Here is a 21,362-nt window from a genome sequence, read left to right as displayed (position 1 = left end):
TATTAGCTATAATCAGTTACTTTAAAAATACTGTCCCCCGTCATCCTCATCCTCCTGCGCCTCCCATCCTCATCACCATTACCATCATCATCAGTCATCATAGTAACCATATCATCATAATAATCATGATTGTTGTCAATTTCATTAATCACAGTATTACACAAAAGGAACAAATGCAATATAAAAAACCTACTTAACATGCTGTACCACCACTACCACTACTACTACTGCTGCTGCTGCTGCTGCTGCTGCTACTACTACTACTACTATTACTATTACTACTAGTATTACTACTACTACTGCTACTACTACTACTACTACAACTACTACTACTACTACCACTACTACTACTACTTCTACTACTACAGCTACATCACATCTTCAGTATGTTGTGTTTATTGAAGAGCTTACACCATCATCTTAATACATGTATAAAGTTAGTGTCGGAATACAGGAAGCATCAAGTTATTTCAATCTGTCAGTTATTGAACTTGATGACAGTGAAAACAGCTTGGTGATTATCCTCTTCCTCTTAAATGATTCTGATAATTTTTCTCTCCTATTTTAAGAGGAGTTTTCTGCCGTGTTTGATACTAAAGATCTTTATGCGATTAACCTCTTACTACATGTACTAGCAGGTTTGTTGTTGTTTTCGTATATTTGAAAATATACAATTGATATCTTGTCATAATATCATATCGCCATGCTGCATTGATTATCGTACAGTGCCCAATTTTGTCTCGATTTCTGACTCTCGTTTTGTAACCTCTCATGATCCCCCCATGCAAATTCTTGTTCTTGTCAAAGGCATATATCTGTTTCTCTTCTGCCTGTAAGCCTTTCCATATTTTTTTTTAAATCACAGATACATTTTAAGTCTGAAATTCATGTATAAATCTAATTTAAAGGGGATGAAACCTTTGGAACAAGCAGGCTTGTGTCGAAATAGAAAAATCAAAGAATAAGAACAAAGAAAGTTTGAGAAAAATCGGACAAATAATGAGAAAGTCATGAGCATTTGAATATTGCAATCACTAATACCATGGAGATCCTCCCATTGGCAATGCGACAAGGTTGTGTGATGTCACATGTGAACAACTTTCCCTTTGATGGACTGTAAAATACCCTCAAAATGTCTCTTTTTGCTTTCTCTTATGGCGATACAAACTCTTTATCCATGATATATTCTTTAAGAAATCTGTATTACATGCCCTCCTATAGAAAGAACACATGATCTACTAGATGTGATAAAAGAGGCAATCTAAGTGAAATAAATAATTATACTAAAATAATGGAGAGTTGTTCACAAGTGACATCACACATCTTTGTCGCATTGCCAATTTGAGGATCTAGATTGCATTAGTGATCGCAATATTCAAATGCTCATAACTTTCTCATTATTTGTCCGATTTTTCTCAAACTTTTGTTGATCTGTTTTTTTTTATTTTTCTGTTTTCACACAAGCTTGTTCCAAATGTTTCATTCCCCTTTAAAAATGTAATCAAATTCATGACCAACCATGCATAATAATAACAAATCATAACCTTGCGCTAAATGTATATTCATAAGAATCTCACTGATATGTTTTAGTATAGGTGTACCTTGAAAACATCGTAAGGAGAGGCAAACGAATCCGACAATTTTAAACAAACAAAAAGGAGGTAAAACGTCAGCCTATTCCTAAAACACTTTCCCGTCAGAGCCCCCCCCCCTCCCTTTCCGGTACGCCGGAGTTGATATTAGAGTTTAATTATAAATCATCTATGCGATTGTCATCTTGTTTTTCTCTCGAACACATACTGAGTAAGTCAAAAAAATGTTTTAACCCCGCAATTGCAAAATTGATGACAAAAAAAAACCACGCCACGAAAGAGGGTTTTTTTTGAAAGATAGATTGCAATACAAGATTTGTTTACCAACTGACTGGTTGAATATGATTTTGAGATGCTTTCGAATCTCTTCTCTCGTCAAGCTCATCCAATGAACGCATCAACATGGATGGGATTGGTTCACAATGGTATTCTAGATTCATCAATTACTGCTTCTTCATGCTTGAATGCTTACTCATGCGTGACGAGGTCCCGACTAAATACCATAGCAACCCAGATGTATCGAGGGGCGTGGCTACCAGGCCTTGCAGACCAAAATCAATGGATTCAAGTATGACTAGTTACTGTTTCCTTTATCCACTTACATTTCTATGGTTATTGGTGTATTTAGTAATATAGAAATTTATTGAAATAATGGCAGTGATCTGAGTCTCTTATGAGCAATTATTTTGCGCCCATAAAGCATTATGCGCCTTTCGAATAAATTTTACTTAGCCCCATTTCGAATTCTCGAAAGGTTAAAGAGAAACGATGCAACACTTTATGGAAATAGACATAAGCAATTATAATAACATATAGGCTTTCAGTAAAATCATGACAAACCTATAATTTAAGCAGGTATTTTAAAGCGAAATTCAAGTTTTGTATGTCGTGCTAGATCTGTTAATTTCACGCAAGCATAATTTGTTGAGTCATTGTTTTTAGAAATGGCAAAGTATTGTAAAATTCGATTCGAGAGTGGTCTCTGTTCACATTAAAAAAATATTTGGAAGGCGTTTTGTCATACGACCCCATCTTTCATACTCAAACATTTTGCCCTTTATATTTAATGTTTATATTAGTTTCTCTTTTTTATTTTTAATTGACCACGTGATCTTCTGACCTCTATTTATATATTTAGGCCTACCGTGTGCCATAATGGTCTATTTTTACATCATATTTAAGCTTTTTCGTGTTTCTATTCCATACGTATACTTGTATCTCGCAACTCTATATGACGTCATCGCTTCACTGTAGATTGATTTCACTGGTAAATATCAGGTGATTGGTGTCATTACACAAGGAGAAGACGGAGGACAGGCCTTTGTGACGTCATACCTTGTATCTCACAGCAGCGATGGGTTAACTTGGATACCCGTGTTTAGTCTTCAGCAAGGACGGGTAAAATATTATTTGTTTTCGAAGCAGAGGTATTTACAAATGCTAAAAACAGTACAAAAAAGTACAACAAAAATGCATATATCAAGGGGACAGAGGGGGCAGAACGACTTTAAAAGTGTGTATATGTGCCTGTGTGGATGGAAGAGAATGGTGGAAGGGGGACTGACCATGCAAAATCATAATCAAATGGTTATATTTTGTAAATGTTTATTGAAAGGGAGGGATTGAAGCCTCCCCTAAAACCCAGTTCCACGATCCCTGCTATTTTCTAGGATTCTAGGACATCTACCCCCTGGACATCTACCCCCCGGACATCCAACCCCCGGACATCTACCCCCGGACATCTACCCCCTTAGGACAAGTACCCCCTAGGACAAGTACCCTCTAGGACATCTACCCCTGGACATCTACCCCCCGACACCTACCCCCCGACATCCACCCCCTTAGGACAAGTACCCCCTAGGACAAGTACCCTCTAGGACATCTACCCCCGGACATCTACCCCCTCATCTTTAAATTGATTTTGAATTGATAAGATATATATTTTTGCTCGTCTGTGAGCGATCATAACGAACGAGCAATTTGACAAAAAAATGACAGGGGGTAGATGTCCGAGGGGTGGATGTCTGGGGGGTAGATGTCCGGGGGGTAGATTTCCAGAGGGTACTTGTCCTAGAGGGTACTTGTCCTAAGGGGGTGGATGTCCGGGGGTGGGTGTCCGGGGGGTGGATGTCCGGGGGGTGGATGTCCGGGGGGTAGATGTCCGGGGAGTGGATGTCCGGGGGGTAGATGTCCGGGGGGTGGATGTCCGGGGGTGGATGTCCGGGGGTAGATGTCCGGGGGTAGATGTCCGGGGGGTGGATGTCCGGGGGTAGATGTCCTAGAGGGTACTTGTCCTAGGGGGTACTTGTCCTAAGGGGGTGGATGTCCGGGGGTTGAAGTCCAGATGGTGGATGTCCGGGGGGTAGATGTCCGGATACGATTTTCTAGTATTGGAATGGAATTATAAATTATATTTTCGTCGCGATCTCTCAAACCTTAGAGTCACAAGCCCTACGTGGATGATGGAGCTAAATACTATTAGCACTAATATGCATAAAATGTGTTGCACTCTATATATCTTACATTACTGTGCCTACATAATATATTTTGTTTTCTCGTAAAGGATTTTAATAGTATTAAGATTATTTGAGATGTCTGAATAAAAATCGTACCATTTATCATGCATCTTTATTATTTCAAATGAGAGTTATTTTCATTCTTAAATTGAACTATATATTTTCCCCAAACTAATACGTTGAAAGGCGAGTATTTTTTTTTTTTTTTGGTGGGGGGAGGTGGAATATACCCAATATTAAACCGATGAATTTTGTCGTAACTTGTTTGAAGACTTCCTGACCCTTGAACATTATTGGTTTACTTCAGACATTCAGTGGTAATTTTGACACCGCAACTCCTGTAGCGAATGAGTTTTCTCCTCCCTTCGTTGCTCGCTTCGTGAGGCTCGAACCTCAAACCTGGCAGAACTACATTGCCCTCAGATTGGAATTTTACATCAAGGGACCTGTCGCAGGTAAGTATTAACATTTGTTAATGTTACTAATGTTTTAAATGGTTTGTTCTCTATTGATGTCGAGAAGTTTAAATAGCGAAAGTATATATCCATATCAGACAGGTCACATTGAGTATTTGTTGTGATGTGACGATTAACGGAAGCTTGTTTGTGAGCTATTCAGCATTGAGCATTTACTTCTTGTCACTTCGAATAACTAAAAATTAATCTTTCAATCTCCTTCTCATATTAGATGCTATCGATACAGCCCGCCCTCTTGGTATGATGGACGGCCAGATTCCCGATGTCTTTATATCTGCATCCTCCTGCTACTCCAAATATTTCTGCACACGGCACGCCCGTCTCAACTTTCCCTCTGCGAGTTGGTTGGCAAATAGGAACGATTATGAACAGTGGATCAAAGGTATGAATGTCCCGCCCCCGAAAACAAAACAAAACATAACAAACGAACATACAAACAAACAAAAATAAAGCAAACGCATGTTGTTTAGTCTTCCATTTTAAACTCAATTATCATGATTATACTCCCTCTTTTACTAACCATAAATTATTATAAATATTCAACCCATCATCCCCAAAACAAAAACAAATACAACAAAAAACAACATAAGTAAAACAAATTCCGAAGCAAGAGGAATTAGTCAATTTTGATGTAGTCACACACTGTTGAATAAGATATTTCTTCCCATTTTTCTTTTCTCTCTATCTCAGCTGACCTGCGCGCTGTGTACATTGTTCAAGGGGTCATCACGCAGGGTCAACCAAACTTCGACCAATGGGTGTCGAGTTTCACTGTATCACACAGCCTCGATGGTAAAACATGGAACAAGGTTAAAGATCATTGCACAAGTAAAACCAGGGTATGTTCTTCTTCTGCTTTATTAGCCTTCGTCATTTTTAGGGTAATTTCCAAGTATGTACAATTTATGGGAAATAGAATGGAGACAGCTGCATTGCAACATTTCATTATTTTTTGCGTTTGCTGGTTTCTAATCATTTGTATTTGTAATTGTTTTTTGTAAGGCCATTTACAAAACAATACAAAATTTTTGATACTTTCAGAGTTTTTGTATTTTTCTAACGAAGTAAACATAAAGCCACTGGGCTTTCCATTTGTTTCTTCAAATTATTAATTTTTGTCTTTTGTCTTTTGGATTTTCAGTTCCATATTAAAAAAAAAAAAATTTTATTGTCATTTCTTCCTGCAGACGTTTGTTGGCAATCACGATAGCAGAACGCCGATCGTCAACTTTTTCGATCGCGATTTAAAAGCTCGGTTAATTCGCCTGGATCCGACGACATGGTATGGTCATATTGCTATGAGGTTTGAAGTGATGGGTAAAGGACCAATCGCAGGTAAACAATGATTCTTCCTTATTACCTTTGAGAGATTCGTTGAACATTGCAACCAAGTTAATCGTTTTCATCTTATTTTTGTGATAAAATTATAATATGAACAAAATGTGTAGCTCAAAGCCGATTTTTGTTTTATTTTAAATCATTTAAGGGGTTGTTAATTTAGGGGGCACCGGAAGCGGGAGGGGGGGGGGCTGAAGCCCCCACTTTGAAAACCGTTCCGCGGCCCCTGTAATCAATCATGATTTATCAAAAAGATGGGCATAAAGGGGAATCATACTATTCGTTTTATTCTTTTTTTCAATTGAATGATATGTCACAAGATCGTATGTACATATAAGTTAGCTTTTTACGACGCCAAACAACTGCGTATGAATCATTATCATAAACATCATCTTCTTTACAAAGCTTGACTGTTGATACATATATATTTTTATGAACTCCCAGAGCATATGTTTGAATCTATGGAACTAGGGGTAGAACATCGTCACGCTCATCTTTACAGTATGACGGCGTCTAGTTGCCATGACCACCGACATTGCGCAGACCATGCGACGTTACACCAGGAGAACTGGGGTGACGAACTCAAGGGTGCTTGGATGCCGAAAAGTGACGACAGAGAACAATGGGTCCAGGTAAAATAAAAGTTCTTTGAAAATTTCTCTTTTTGGGGGGAGGGGGGGGGGGTACCGTAGGATAATGTCACAACCCAACGGGAACCAATAGAACATGTATCAATTTTTCACTAACACTCCGTTGTAAGTGATGTCCGTTCCTGTGTCTTTATTCTTCTCCTGTTCTCTTCCAGGTTGATCTCTCTCATCCATACCTCATCAGTGGTATCGTTACGAAAGGAATGCAAGGAACTCATAGATGGGTTTCATCTTTCATCATCTCACATAGCAACAATGGGCGTGATTACACACCTCTGAGAGATAAATGCTGCTCTGATCCAGAGGTTTGTGTGAATAAATTCTTCTTTTAGAAAAAAAAGTCTTTTAGGGGTTGCATTCACTCAGAGGAGGCATACAGATTGGGGGTGGGGGCGCCCCCTACCCCAAAAAAAATCACGACCAAGAAAGAAAAGGAAAGGAAAGAGAAGAAGGTAAAATATATTATAATTTACTAAATATTATGTCAAAATCTATCACAAAATCGGATTTTCGAAATAAAAGAATGTTGCAAGTTTGGTTAGCATGATTCGCTAAGTCGCATTTTTAAAAGCAAATGTTGCCTGATACGCTATATCTGGACCCCTCATGATTATTGGTTCATTACGCCACTCTCGCTATGTCATCATTCCAATGCTGCCACTTGGTGGTACGAGAACATAAAAAGTTAACAAAAGATGTAATCCTTTGCATTCAACTCTCTTCATATACCCCCGAACTCTCAAAATTTACTTACTAAATAAATCATAATAAAGGTTTAATCTTTATTGACATTTTATTTTTCATTTGAAATATCTCTCAGGAGTTCATAGCGAATAACGATGACAGTACACAGGTCACAAACACATTTCACCCTCCTTTCACTGCTCGTTACGTAAGGATCTACCCGGTATCATGGGTCGAGAGAATCGCTTTGAAATTTGAACTCCTCGGTGTGAAAATGACGAACGGTAATGTAACCATCTTTTCTCTTATCAGGGATATTTACGTTATATAGGCGGGGACCTTTCTTACGACGATTAGCTAATAGTGAACCCCCTCCCCATGCCCAATCAAGTATTTCGGCGTGTTTTGTAACGATACAGCACTATATGCTATTATTTTTATGACATCGTACATAAGAAAAAAGGCTAATAGCAAATGCAAACTTATTCGAATGTTAAAATCCATCGAAAAGCAGATGTACCATAGATTCGGCAACCAAGATTATAAGTGTCGATTTGTTTAGCTGACGTGCGATTTCCCCACAACTTCTTTATTTTTTTATAAACTTGGTACCAAAAGATTCTTGAGACTTGACCCCCCCCCCGAAACTCAAACCTCGTCAAGCGGCGCGATTCGACGTTGGGCATTTGCCCCGAAAACGCTAATTTCATGCGGGGGGGGGGGGAGAGCAAGTCCCAAGCTGGTTTAGGTTGAGGAATGTGCATCATAAATCAAACATTGCACAGCTGAGGACAAATTGGTAAGTTTAATAAACCACTCTAAGTGGACAGTAATGATGATCAGTTGATTAATAGTGACGGACCGTAAAATCAGATAGCATACTGATGTCTTCTGACTTTTCCACTTTCTCGATGTTTTGTTTTAGGTGAAGTAATGGCAACTCGACCATTAGGTATGGAAGATAGAAGCATTGCTGACTCCCAGCTCAGTGCGTCATCATGTTGGAATACGATACAGTGTGCGAGCACGGCAAGGTTATTCAATGAATATCAAGCATGGTCACCAAAGAAAAATGACAAGAAACCATGGATACAGGTAAACAGATAAATAAACAAGGAATATAAAAAGAGACCTCTTACTACTAATATATCATTTTGATTTTCCAACGCAACAACCTGTACTACATCGAATAGGAGAACTGCTTTCAGTATATAGATTAACAACAGTAGGCCTATACATTGAACTGAATAAGCAAACTAATAGCAGGAAACAAAAACAAGTGTTAAATTCTATGTTCGAATGGAGCCCAAGGACTTTGGACATCGATTTCTCTTGAATTTTCACTTTTAATTTCCAATTCTTGCATTAGGTTGACTTACGCCAGTCGTTTCGTCTAGAAGCCGTTCTGACTCAAGGTCGTGATAATGCCGAGAATTGGGTGACGTCATTCTTGGTGCCATACAGTTTAGATGGATACTCCTGGACGTATAGTCTAGGAAACGATGGTCAACCTCAGGTATTGGAAACTTTATTCAGTTATAAAATTTAATATCAAACATGTCAACATTAACATAAGTGCTGAAGCAAAATAATTTAGTTGACTTACCGAACCGAGCTTTTCATGCCTATTTAAAATCAAATCAACGTCCTTCTATAAAGCCATGTCGTTGCGTTGCAGGCAACCTATATAATGACTTATTTACAATAGATATTATTACAGAAGCTTTAAATTTCCAACCTTTTGACAAGATTAGAAAACACAATACATATAATACCTTACCATGTCAGCCTGATAGCGTATGTCGACATAAGACGTCTTGCCGGGTCGATTAAATAAAGTTTGTCGACCGATGTCAACTTGGCAAAATAACGTATCACGCCGTGTCGAAATATATTTCGACGAGAACACGTATCTCGCCTAGTCGCAATGATAAGGCCATTCAGTCGACGTGGCAAGATAAAATATCTCTCTATCTAGTCAAACAGATGACACTTTAAAGCTTTTGTACAATAAATCGGAAAGAAATGCTACAATGAGAATCATATGCTTTTCATCCTTTGAGGTTTTTAACAGCAATCAAGATCGAAACAGTCTGGTAGTGAACCCGTTCAGACCGGCGTTCGTCGCCCGATTCGTTCGTATCGAGCCTCTATCATGGCATCATCACGTCTCATTGAGGTTTGAGCTGTTTGGTGCAGGTCCTATACCAGGTGGAGTATTAAAGGATCCCGGGTAACTGATAGCACTCACATTGTCTTCAGCCCATGTTTCAAGCATGAGTCAATAGTCAAATTATTTTATCAGTAATTAAATTAGATATTTTTATTTCTAGTTGATAAACTTGCTAACGACTATTTCATTGTTCGGCAAAATAAAACGGCAATATTACATTACCAATTGCAAAAAAAGACAACAACCCCACAATACCAAATATTCTATCAGAAAACGCAATAAGAAAGAAAAAAAACACAAATCCTGATATATTTCGATAATATCGACCATAACAGAAATACGAATCTTACCAATCTCCTATCCTGGGCTCCTTTTTTTTCAGTATGGTAACTGCCACGGAAACCTTGAATTTGATTGGCTGCTGACCCCTGTAACCATCGCAGTTCCAATAAATTTGAAACCCTCCCCCTGATTCTCGTTACTAATCACTCTCAAATTGATAATCATTAAATCGTCACCACCCTCCTTTTCAACAGTTGTACCGAATACCCTGGGCCTGGAGGATTATCGAATACCGGATTCCGAACTTTACGCATCCAGTTGCTACCACGATCGCAACTGCGCCAAATACGCGCGTCTCAACTTTGCTGGCGACGAACAAGGGGAAAACTCAAGATACTCAGTGACGTCATCGGAGAAACTCCCAGGCGCATGGATACCACGATTTGACGATCACAATCAATGGGTAGGAGTGGATCTGGTAGATAAATACCGGGTGGTTGGTGTCATCACGCAAGGAAGGCAAGACGCGGACCAATGGGTGACGTCATTTGCTGTATCGCATAGCATGGATGGCAAGTTGTGGTCGTTCATACAGGATTGTGGTCATGAAGAGAAGGTATGTCAAGTAAAGGGAGGCACTGTCTTATTGACTAGCTACCAGGGGGCCGTTTCATAAAGCTGTTCGTAAGATAAGAGCGACTTTAAGAACGACTGGTAAACCTTTCTTACGCGTTATACCATCGCCAATGATTATACCATTTACCACAAGAAAGGATCACCAGTCGTTCTAAAAGTCGCTCTTAACTTACGAACAGCTTTATGAAACACCCACCTGGTTCCAGTCAGGTAGGTGGCCGACAGAACCCTCCCTACTATCTCACGACCGCTACGCAATGACTCAGTTTGTCGGTTGATCCTAATAGTAGTAATAATAATCATCAGATCATTATATTTAGTAAAATGTTCGTCGCAGACATACTTTCAAAGTAATTAATTCTGAAGTCGTCTTGAAATCAAATGAATAAACATAATTATGTATTTTATTTCATGGCATGGTTGCCCTAATAATTGGCCTCAATGCCCCTCTCAGTGGGCTTGCCAGTGGACATTTTTTTTACTACTTTTCGTATTTTCCCATTTGAGCTGTTAGGAGATGTGCCTCATTGAAAAGTGGCCTTTCCCTAATAAAAATTGAAATTCAAGGCCTATCGGTCGAGAAACGGATCGACCTCCCTACATTTCCTATCATAAATTGGAAATCGTGAAAAAATGGCAAGAGAGTAGCGCCCGCTGGGGATGGTTTGGAAATTTGGCGATTAAAGCAGATTTACGAATCTCCATCTTCTATAACTCCTCAGATCTACCAAGGAAATCACGACCGAGCAACGCCCATTATCAACGTCTTTGAGACGCCATTGACGGCCCGAGCAGTCAGGGTTCATCCTAAGAGATGGACCAGACATATTGCTCTCAGACTAGAACTCCTCGGTAATGGACCAGTCGCAGGTATGGACTTCATGTTGTTGCTGATAAGATCTACGGTGATGATGAGTGTTGGTGGTGGTGGTGACGGCACACAGTGGGCCGGGGCGAAACAAAAGTGCGGCAAAAGTCATTTTGGGCAATTTCAGATTTTTAATTTTTGTCATGCCCAGCTGAAAGACAATACTTTGAAGAATATTTCAGCAAAATATTTCATTCCGGAATTTGCATAAAGGTTGTTAATTTCCTACCTCAAATCGTAAAATGTGACATTTTGCGAAATGTCGCGTATATGACATCCTAGTTGAAAAACAGGCCATTTCACAGGAGGTTTTTCATGTAGGAATCTGAAATGGCTCCCACATAATCCTGATATATTCTTTTTTCGTGTGAAAAGGTTCAAAGTAGATAAAAGACACATTTTAAGAGGTTTATAGTATGATTTTTCCTCAAAATAGGCTGAAAAATCCATGTTTTTTTGCATTTACAATAGAATAGTTTAGATTTCCGTGGATTTCCGTCTAAATTCTATAAACATCGTTTTTCCCGATGTCTAAGCTTTAAGTCGATACCAAATTTAGCTGCCCGTTTTTATATTAGAGCCGATTTAACTTGACACAAGACCCCCAAAACCTGTTCAAAAACGGTCATTTTTATACCGCGCAGTCATCGTAGCGCACCGCATGGGGGTACATTGCTGTTCGCTTTTGCACGGCGAGGACGATTCCCCTTCCATTCCATGAAAATGACATGAATTCCGGGCTTAATGTAAACAAAATAAATGTTGCTAAAGCAAATAAGGGCTATACCCACAACTCTTCCAGGGAGAACACTTACTTGTAGAATAATTTCAGCCCAAAACCCTCGTCATAGTGATACATTCGTGGTGTTATATACTCTGCGTTTTACACAAGTCAACACAGCTTGATAACGCACGGTTAATATTTTTCAGATTTTAAAGTTTTTTTGTTTATAAATGTAATTAATAATCATTTTGATGCAGTAAAAATTATTTTCGGCATCTCTTAAAACACTTTTTAGGCATAAACTAACATTCACTCTGGCCAACTTTAAAGTAGCACATAATACAAAGTTTATATACTACACAATTTACCTATAGTGTAATTGTCTTTTCACAGATATTTCAAGTAGACAATCAAAATTTGGTATCAAGGTGACGTCATATCGGCTTAAAATTATGTTCAGTCGATTCTACGCCCAAAATTACCCGTTATCAACATGTTAAAGTAAAAATCTAACACGGAATATAATTTTGGCGCACTCTCAACTCATTCTGGCCCACTGTACGGCGGTGGCGATGGTGATAATGATGATAATGGTAATAATGATGGTGGTGATGACGGTGATGATGATAATGATGCTGACGACGACGATGATTGTGATGATGATGATAATGATGACGATGATAGTAGTGATGATGATTATATCGTAAAAGATATTGGTAGTGGTGACAAGAGAGCTGACATAATGGTGATGAGCATCGATGATGATGATGGTGCTGATGGTGGTGGTGATGATGGTGATGATGATGTTGTTGACGGTGGTGCTCATAAACGGTGTTTAAAATTATCGTTAAAATTTCGATGCTGAGGATAGTTGTGATGTGATATGATGCGGATGATGATGATGACGACGACGGTGATGAAAACAATGTTGCTTAAATGATGATGGGAATGTTGTCCGAATGCTGAGGTGATGACGAAGTCTCGTCAGCAAGCCATTCTCCTCCCCACCCCTACCGTTTTATGCATAGTAGACCTATATAATCCTCGGGAATAAAATGATCGGTGAAACGATCATTCTATTCTGCATGGATTATGATCCTATTTGGGTATACTGTTTGCTTCACAGAAGTTGGGGTTGACGAGAACAAGTTGGGCCTGGAAAGTGGCCGAATACCCGATTCGAGTCTCGCCGCTTCCTCGTGCATCAGCGATGACGCGTACTGTTCCGAATCGGCGAGACTCAACCACGAGGTCGGAGGATGGGTGCCTCGCATCAATGATCTCGCTCAATGGATCCAGGTTGACCTCATGGCTGTGTATCGTTTGACGGGAGTTATTACTCAGGGACGGAGTGATGCCGCTCACTGGGTGACCCGGTATACTGTCTGGACCAGCCAAGAGAGTAGAGGGAATTGGATCCCAGTGACCGAATCGACATGCGGAGAAGCAAAAGAGGTCATTATATTCAATTTCATGCCATTGGTTTAATTGATGAAAAAATCATTAACAATTGATAAAACGAGTTATAATGTTTTGATAATTGAGTTTAATAGTTCATAAAAATTATTCAAAAATAAAAAGGGTAAAAATAATCTAAGAGCGGAAACAACCCTTGTTGAAGCAATATGGCTCCAGTGACAAGAAATATCAAATTCAATAAAGTATAGATTGTCTCTTGTATATTTATTGATTAATGTAGAATTATACATTGAAATTTACCTTCATGTAATTCAAAGAGAATTAATTTCTGTCATTTACCATAATTAGTGGCGTATCAAGGAGGCAAGTGACGCGACTGTAATATTATGAACGACCGAATTACCGAAAATTCAGAGCGTTAAAGAATGGAAGGGGAGAGCGATTTCATTGCTATCGCTTGCCTCTATCGGGAGTGTATCATTTTCGTCAGTACTACCGCCACAGACACAAGAGGACGCTTTATCAAGGATGGTACTGACACCATCGATGCCATCGAAATGTAAATGTTCTTAGTTCCTCTTCAGACTTTCCCTGCCGGGGGTTCCATGTCAATTTTGTCACATATGAATGCGGCAGTTTGTGCCTGTACGTTGTGCAAGTACTGACGAAAAATGGACGATCTTCTTACATACGCATTTGGTCGCGATGATAATGATGATTAATGAATGAAATATACACATTGCTTTTAATTTCAGATTAAAATATTCACTGGTAACTGCGACCAGTTCTCCCACTTCACCAACCGATTCAATCCACCCATCCTGGCCCGTTACGTCCTGCTCGCTCCTGTAGCATGGCATGATCACATTGGTCTCAGATTCGAACTCCTCGGCGAAGGCCCGTTCATGTTACCCGATGTCGCTGTCCACTGACTTACCTTACGACTGGTCCACGAACTGAGTTTGGGACAAATTGAATTCTGTTTATTGTATAAAAATGTGAATGAAAAGTATATTTTTATCAGAGGTTCATATGAATATAAAAAATTTGGGAGATAGCAAGCTTGTATTTTGGAGTAAAGGCTAACTGATTGGTTTCAAATCGTGGCTAATAAACTTTCGATTGTTGAAGGTCAAGTCCACCCCAGAAAAATGTTGATTTGAATAAAAAAAGAAAAATCAAACGAACATTATGCTGAAAATTTAATCAAAATCGGATGTAAAATAAGAAAGTTATGACATTTTCAAGTTTCGCTTAATTTTCACAAAACAGTGATATGCACAACTCAGTGACATGCAAATGAGTCAGTCGATGATGTCCATCACTCATTATTTCTTCTGTTTTTTTTATTGTTTGAATTATACAATATTTCATATTTTACAGATTTGACGTTAAGGACCAACTTGATTGAAACATAGTATTAAACAATGCCAATTACATATGTTGAAGGAATTAATCATTGCTTCACATGACAACAGGGAGACAATTTGAATATTTCATATTTTATATAATAAAATACAAAATAAATAGAGAGTGATGTCATCAGTCTCCTAATTTGCATACATACAAGGATGTGAATATATCTGTTTTGTGAAATTTCAAAATGTCATAACTTTCCTATTTTACATCCGATTTTGATAAAAAATTTCAGTATTATACATGTTGGATTTTTCTCTTTTTATTTGGGGTGGACTTGTCCTTTAACAAAGAATACAAAATTTGTAACTTCTCAATGTTTCCATGGCGAAGAAGAATAGTGCAATAGGTTTCACGGTACACCATGTATCTTTCTTGGGCAATTGTTGTTCCTGAAAAGAACCACCCGATCTCGATGTTTCGACAAGTGTGTTCTTGTCGTCTTCAGGAAAATGAGCAAAGTTTGTCAAAGCAGGCCTATCATACTCTGTACATAAGAATACAAAACAAATGCTGATTAGTTAATCGTGGAATAAGCATGGTCTTCGTATCACGAACCAATCACGTCCAATCTTTCTGCGCAACCTGGGTTTGACATTAAAAAATCGAACTTGTCTTGTCTAAAATTAATGCGTGAAGTGTTAGTCTTAAATCAGCTATCAAAATAAGGAGGAATGATTATTCAAATAAAATATCAAAATTTATTTGCCTTTGAAGAAAAAAAAACATGGGAATCCTGGTTTGCTTTTTTTCTGGGACACACTGTATATTGTACCTGCTTTTGTGTTATTCTATACGCCTTATTGCTTGTATAAAAGTGTTGATGATATTTAATTGTACTTTGGCCATAATGCTATTGAATTAGATACATGTATGTTAAATAAAAAAAATTACAAAATATTTGTTTTTAACTGACTTGAACAAACATATTAGCTTACAAAGGATTCGATTTTTTTCATATGTTTCTGCATGAACGAACGTTTTGATTTTTTTGATTTTTTGTTTTATATATATATATATATATATATATATATATATATATATATATATATATATATATATATATATATATATATATATAATATATATTATGTATATATATAGAATGTAATATGGTAAACAAATATGATGTGGATACAAAAACTGTCATGCGTTCAGTCTTGTATATTATGTATATCAAAAGTTGTTAAAAATGTAATGTAAGAATCAATATTATATTTAATTTTGCACGAAACAATAAAAAAGAATCACAAATCTTAAATGTGTACCTACGTTGTTTTGATACCGTATCTTGTTCATCTATAATTTATCCAACTGCTGTTAAATCCTTTCAGCTGTTTGTCAACAAGGCTCTAGAAAATACAAAATAGTCACAACAAATCATGATATATTTCAGCTGTGCAATATTAATAAAAACAAATTGGGTTGAAAATAAACATTTATCACAGAGGGGAGAAATAAAACAAATTTGGAATGAATATGCCTAATGATTGGACCGGTGGTAAGTTAGTCTAACCTTCGAGGAAGTGGTTTACGGTACACTGTGTGGAAGTTCTACAAATAAAAAAAAAATAGATAGAGGTAGAAGTGAAATAGCCGAGAAAGTAGATTGTCTTTGAAAAAAACAAGTTTAGTCCTTAAAAGAACTGTAAACCAAATGAGTTGAGAATAGAAGAAGCTGAATTAAATCGTTGAGATGAGATGAGTCGGCGAGTTAAGTAGAGCAGGAGCAGGTTAATTAAAGTCAGGATAGACAGCAGAAAGAGCTAGAAAAAATAAAAGATGCTAGGGTTTGGAGAAAACAGTTTACTGTAAGCCATCCAATGCTAGTTCGATTTAAAATGATTTCCATCAAAGTGAAGATCCAAGCAAACTAAACTCAGATGAAGCGGGCAAGTCATCTGTATTCCCACGTACACGGAATTTCAAGATTATAGAGAGGAATATACAAATGTCAGTGTCGAAATGCACAGTCATTTAATATATTCAGAAAGGGAATATGCCTGACCAAAATAAATTAATTAATCACATTATACTAGAGCAGGGAAATAAATATCGTATATCATCTACCTTATAATTTTTATATTTTTAACTTAATTCAATCACGTCGAAATAATATTTCCATATTGTTATGATGGAGTGTTACAGATTAGTGCAGCTTAACCCTGTAAATATTGCAAAATCATTAGAATGATAGATTAACGCTCTTAGAAACATTTGTGTTACTAAGCACTAGGCCTATACATGTTGATTTATCCAACTTATCAGAAGTGTGAGTGAAATATGAAAATTTTGGGAACAGCCTACTGTTGATTTTCATACAGTTATTGATACATGTAAGATCTTCAATATGTTCTTTGTTTACTCTCTATACAAATATAATAAATGGATATTTATTTTGTCGCTATTCAAGTATGTACAATCAGACTTATTATTCAATACATATATTTCTTGGAAAATTTATTTCTTGGATATTAATTGCTTGGAGATACCATACTGTCCGTCGTACCTTAAAAATCAGCTGATCGCCGTCGTCATTCCTGCAAAGATGGCCTCAAATACACGCCCTAGAGTCACAATATTTCGAAATGGAAGGACTTCTGATGGGAAGGTATGTAAAATGAATAAACAGTGTTTAGTTTTTAGAGGAAAACGTGTTGATGAGAGCGCTTATCACAGGAGATTGTGTGCTTGTAGATGTACTAGTCTTGATTTTTATCTCGGTCCCATCTGCACAAAGTTGTGTCACGTTTTTGGTTGAATTATTTGTAATCATACATACTTTCGGATTTCTTTGTTTTATTTCTTTTCGGTTTCAGTGGAATATCTTTGTCTTCAGTAGTATCAATAATTTAGTCTAAAGTCTCTTATGAGATTGGGGTCACGAAATAGTAATGGAATGTAAAAATAAGAATAGTTTCATGTGTTTTGTTGAGACACGCCCTTCATTCATGATTCATCAACATCATGTTGTTGACATTTTTTTTATTTTCATGTCATTGTGCAATCCAATTAAAAGGTGCAGGAAGAATATTAGTAATACATTTCCATGTCCAATCCTGCAGGTGGAGTATTGCAATTCCAATAACTATGATTATTCAAATAATTAAGAAAATTAAAAAAACAAGTAAAATGAGCTACATAGTACATGTATAGAGTAAATGGTCAGTGTGTTGCACAGTGCCACTCACACAACATGCGAGGTTAGTAATACTAACCTCGCACAACGCATGTGGTTTCATAGTGGACTTTGACGTTTTCATTCATCACACGAATGTGAGGGAATAAAAAACGCCAAACGTTTCAGTATTTCTCCACTAATGATTTCTTTTTTAATAGTTTAAGTTTAAAAAAAAAATGAATTGGAAATTATTTATAAAACTGTTTTTATCGCTTACCTCCAAGTCTCAACCAGGATACTCTGTTCGATCCGTCCTTAATACTGCGGTGGAAAGTACGCAAACAACAATCGAAAAGCAATTTTTCGTATCGAACATTCTCAATTCAAGTCGTCAGCGCGTAATAGGAAATTGTACCAAAAATCAACAGGTTGCATCTCATGTATATACTTATTGGTAAAGTACGCCATCTTTTGACAAGATGATGATGAAAGTGGATTGAACGAGCAAGAAAATAATGCTGATCGCCTAGAATGCAGCTAGCTTGCAACACCGTAAACAAAGGTACGGTAGGCACTTAAGAACCAAGTTTGAAAGGACACTCGTAAAATTATGTCACTCTCGCGATGAATATTCATTAGATCGTGGTCGTGCGTGTTCAATACAAACTCTCTGCATGCATGCAGCTCGGTTGTATTGAACACGCACGCCACGATCAAATGAATATTCATCGGTGAGAGTGACAAAATTTTACGAGTATCCTTGCAAACTTGGTTCTTAAGTGCCTACCGGCTTGGTGAATAATATCGCGCGCCCTCTTTAGGCAAAAGTTGATATCAACGCTGATCAAGAGGCATCTACGTGAAGATCACGAAAAATGCTCTTATTTTATTAAAACAAACAACAAAGAGAATTCAACAAACGATCCATATGGTTCGGTAAGTGTTATAGAAAAATTATAATTCATAGCTATGATGTAAAGTCATAGTTATTTTAGTAAAAATGGTGTGAAAGATTCGCGTGCACCAGGTGCATATGAATCCTTCACACACGAGACGATTTGAAACCATGAGTGGGACAGTGCGGCATTTTAAGTAGACATGGCAATATACCAACTAAAATCACTAACACACTCTAGACATGTACACCACACATTCACTAGATCACACCCACGCTACAAAATCATTTGGCGACATATAGCCTAGGCAAAATCTCAAAAGTGAAATTTTCTTACCTAAATCACCTCATCTCGTGAAAAAATATCACACTCGGTACTTCTTATTCTTAAGTCTTAACATGGTAGTTAAGGAACAAGGGGTCCAAAAAAGTGGATATTTTTAACATCGTTTTCCTGATGTTAATGGATTTTGAAAACTTGTCCTCGTGTAAAAATGGCACTTTTGCGAGTTGATGTTGGTCACCATTTTTTCCCAGTGCTAAGTCAATGTTATGATAAAGTGTGCACGCTTTCTATTTTTCCATGCTCTTACTAGTGTGAGTGGATCTATGTCATGATATTAACAAGGAGAAAAAATTCATCTTCTAATGAAAGAGGGAGGGGGGTATATTTTAGACAGGTGTGCATCTAACGAAACAATGGTTTTAGGAATTGACGGTCTTGGGTAGTCTTGAGGACTCCGTGATGATGTTTTTATAATTTTGTCTTTGTCTTTTCATTTTGGAACCTAGACACAGGCCCTATAAACCTGTTTGTCGAAGGTGGTAAACAATGATAGATTTCCTTTGAAGGTCAAGTCCACCCCACTCATTCAATGAACAAGGTTATAATATAACCTTGTTCTCAGTTATATCTCCATGTGTGGCAAAATAAGGGTGGCAATGTTTGGCTTATTTTCTCTTTTTCTTTGGGGCAAATGTTTGATTTGTTGACACTGTCAGGTTCCATTACACCTATTATTAATACAACCTGGCTCTTATTTAAATTTGATTCTTTAAATCATTTTTTTCTTAATTAAAAATAGAGATCAAAAATGAAAATTTTCTTGCCATATTACTTTCCACCAATAGAGGGCGTACACAAAAATATGCCCAAAATTCAAGTTTTTGAGAGCTCTGGTGAATACAAAAATTATTCCCAAGTTACTTATGAAAAATTAATTGCAACTGTATGGAAATTAGTAATTTTGGTCACAAAAGTGATATTTTAATGATTTTTTAAAGTGTGTGCTCTGTACAACATTGGCATACCATAGTCCTACATGTAGATTCCCCACAGGCAGGGTGGTAGCAGTGAACAAGTGGTCCACCCCAGAAAATTGTTGATTTAAATGGTATAGAAATATCAAGCAAGCATAATGCTGAAACTGCATCAAAATCAGATGTAAAATAAGAAAGTTATTTAAGTTTTACTTATTTTTCATTAAACAGTTATATGCACAACTCAGTGATATGCAAATGAGAAAGTTTGTGATATCCCTCACTATTTCTTTTGTTTTTTATTGTTTGAATCATACAATATTTCAGTTGTTACAGATTTGACAAAAAGGACCAACTTGACTTAACCATAAACTGTAAAAATGGTAATTCCACATGTTCAGGGAGAAATAAAATTTTGTTTCACATGACAATGAGGGGAAAATTAGAATATTTCATGTAATAAAATATAAAATTAATAGTGAGTGGGTGATATCATCAGTCTGCTCATTTGCATACCAACCAGGATGTGCATATTATTACTGTTTGGTGATATCAAGCAAAACTTTCTTATTTTACATCCGATTTTGATGAAATTTTCAGTGTTATGATTGTTGGATTTTTCTTTTTTATTCAAATTCACCTTATGTTGGGTTAGACTTGTCCTTTGAAAATCCACATAATACCATTTGCTAAAGCATGCGTAATCTATTATTTTTTATACACCTAATGCATTATAAGGGCATATATATAAATATTATACTCTAAACATGGAAAATGAGAGGTTTCTTATGAGACCAATCTCCTGGTGGCAACTGCAAAATCTTCCCACGCTGTGTAATACTGCAGGCTTAAACCCTTGACTCGCTTCTTTATGACTTAGGCACAATGAGCTACATGAAGTTCCATTTTGTGGAACAAATTTTAGAAAATCATTATTTAACAAATAATAGATATTGATATAAATTTTACATTAGTTGTAAATGATTACTTTTATGTATTAGTAATTCCAATATGTATATTTTAGTAATTATTATCTTTTAATTTTTTTTTACAAAACTGATATGTAAAAGATTTTCTTAAAGAGTGTGTTAGAAAGTTGCATGAACTCAACACAGGGTTGGTGGTTACAGTCTGCAAACTTGTGTGGGAATTGGGCATAGTGAAAAAAAGTATCAAGAAAGTGCCACATTATGAGAGCATGCTTAATTTTTGTTTTCTCTATCATGTTTTTACTGTTGAGTAATAATAAGCTCAATTGTGCGTAGATAATGAAGAATATTCAAGGGAAAATTTTCATGAATCTGCCCATCAC

The 21,362-nt window shown here is 37.0% G+C and overlaps 3 protein-coding genes across 3 annotated transcripts in view; all 3 read left to right on the top strand.

Annotated features, from left to right (window-relative positions):
• The first annotated feature begins 1,994 nt into the window (after positions 1-1,994).
• Positions 1,995-7,587, top strand: LOC121424711 (EGF-like repeat and discoidin I-like domain-containing protein 3). The gene is made up of 9 exons (XM_041620459.1): positions 1,995-2,108; positions 2,847-2,990; positions 4,416-4,563; positions 4,796-4,966; positions 5,275-5,423; positions 5,772-5,919; positions 6,367-6,554; positions 6,728-6,877; positions 7,393-7,587. Exons 1-9 carry the CDS (start codon positions 1,995-1,997, stop codon positions 7,585-7,587), a joined length of 1,407 nt encoding a protein of 468 aa, XP_041476393.1.
• A 564-nt stretch (positions 7,588-8,151) lies between these two features.
• On the top strand, positions 8,152-14,397 carry LOC121425411 (lactadherin-like). Its single transcript, XM_041621457.1, has 7 exons — positions 8,152-8,351; positions 8,626-8,772; positions 9,320-9,467; positions 9,966-10,327; positions 11,070-11,217; positions 13,066-13,394; positions 14,114-14,397. The coding sequence occupies exons 1-7, from the start codon at positions 8,190-8,192 to the stop codon at positions 14,288-14,290; spliced, it is 1,473 nt and encodes a 490-aa protein (XP_041477391.1). The 5' UTR covers positions 8,152-8,189; the 3' UTR covers positions 14,291-14,397.
• Positions 14,398-17,268: 2,871 nt separating this feature from the next.
• Positions 17,269-21,362, top strand: part of LOC121425175 (BTB/POZ domain-containing protein KCTD9-like) — a 47,390-nt gene continuing 43,296 nt past the window's right edge. The window contains exon 1 of the mRNA XM_041621178.1: positions 17,269-17,385. Coding sequence (XP_041477112.1) covers positions 17,323-17,385 — 63 coding nt within the window. The 5' untranslated portion in view covers positions 17,269-17,322. The remainder of the gene's footprint in view (positions 17,386-21,362) is intronic.

This window comes from Lytechinus variegatus, chromosome 12 (genome assembly GCF_018143015.1).
Source record: "Lytechinus variegatus isolate NC3 chromosome 12, Lvar_3.0, whole genome shotgun sequence".
Taxonomy (NCBI): Eukaryota; Metazoa; Echinodermata; class Echinoidea; order Temnopleuroida; family Toxopneustidae; genus Lytechinus; species Lytechinus variegatus.
Note: the sequence above shows the minus strand (reverse complement) of the source record. Positions and strands in the feature narration are given on the sequence as shown.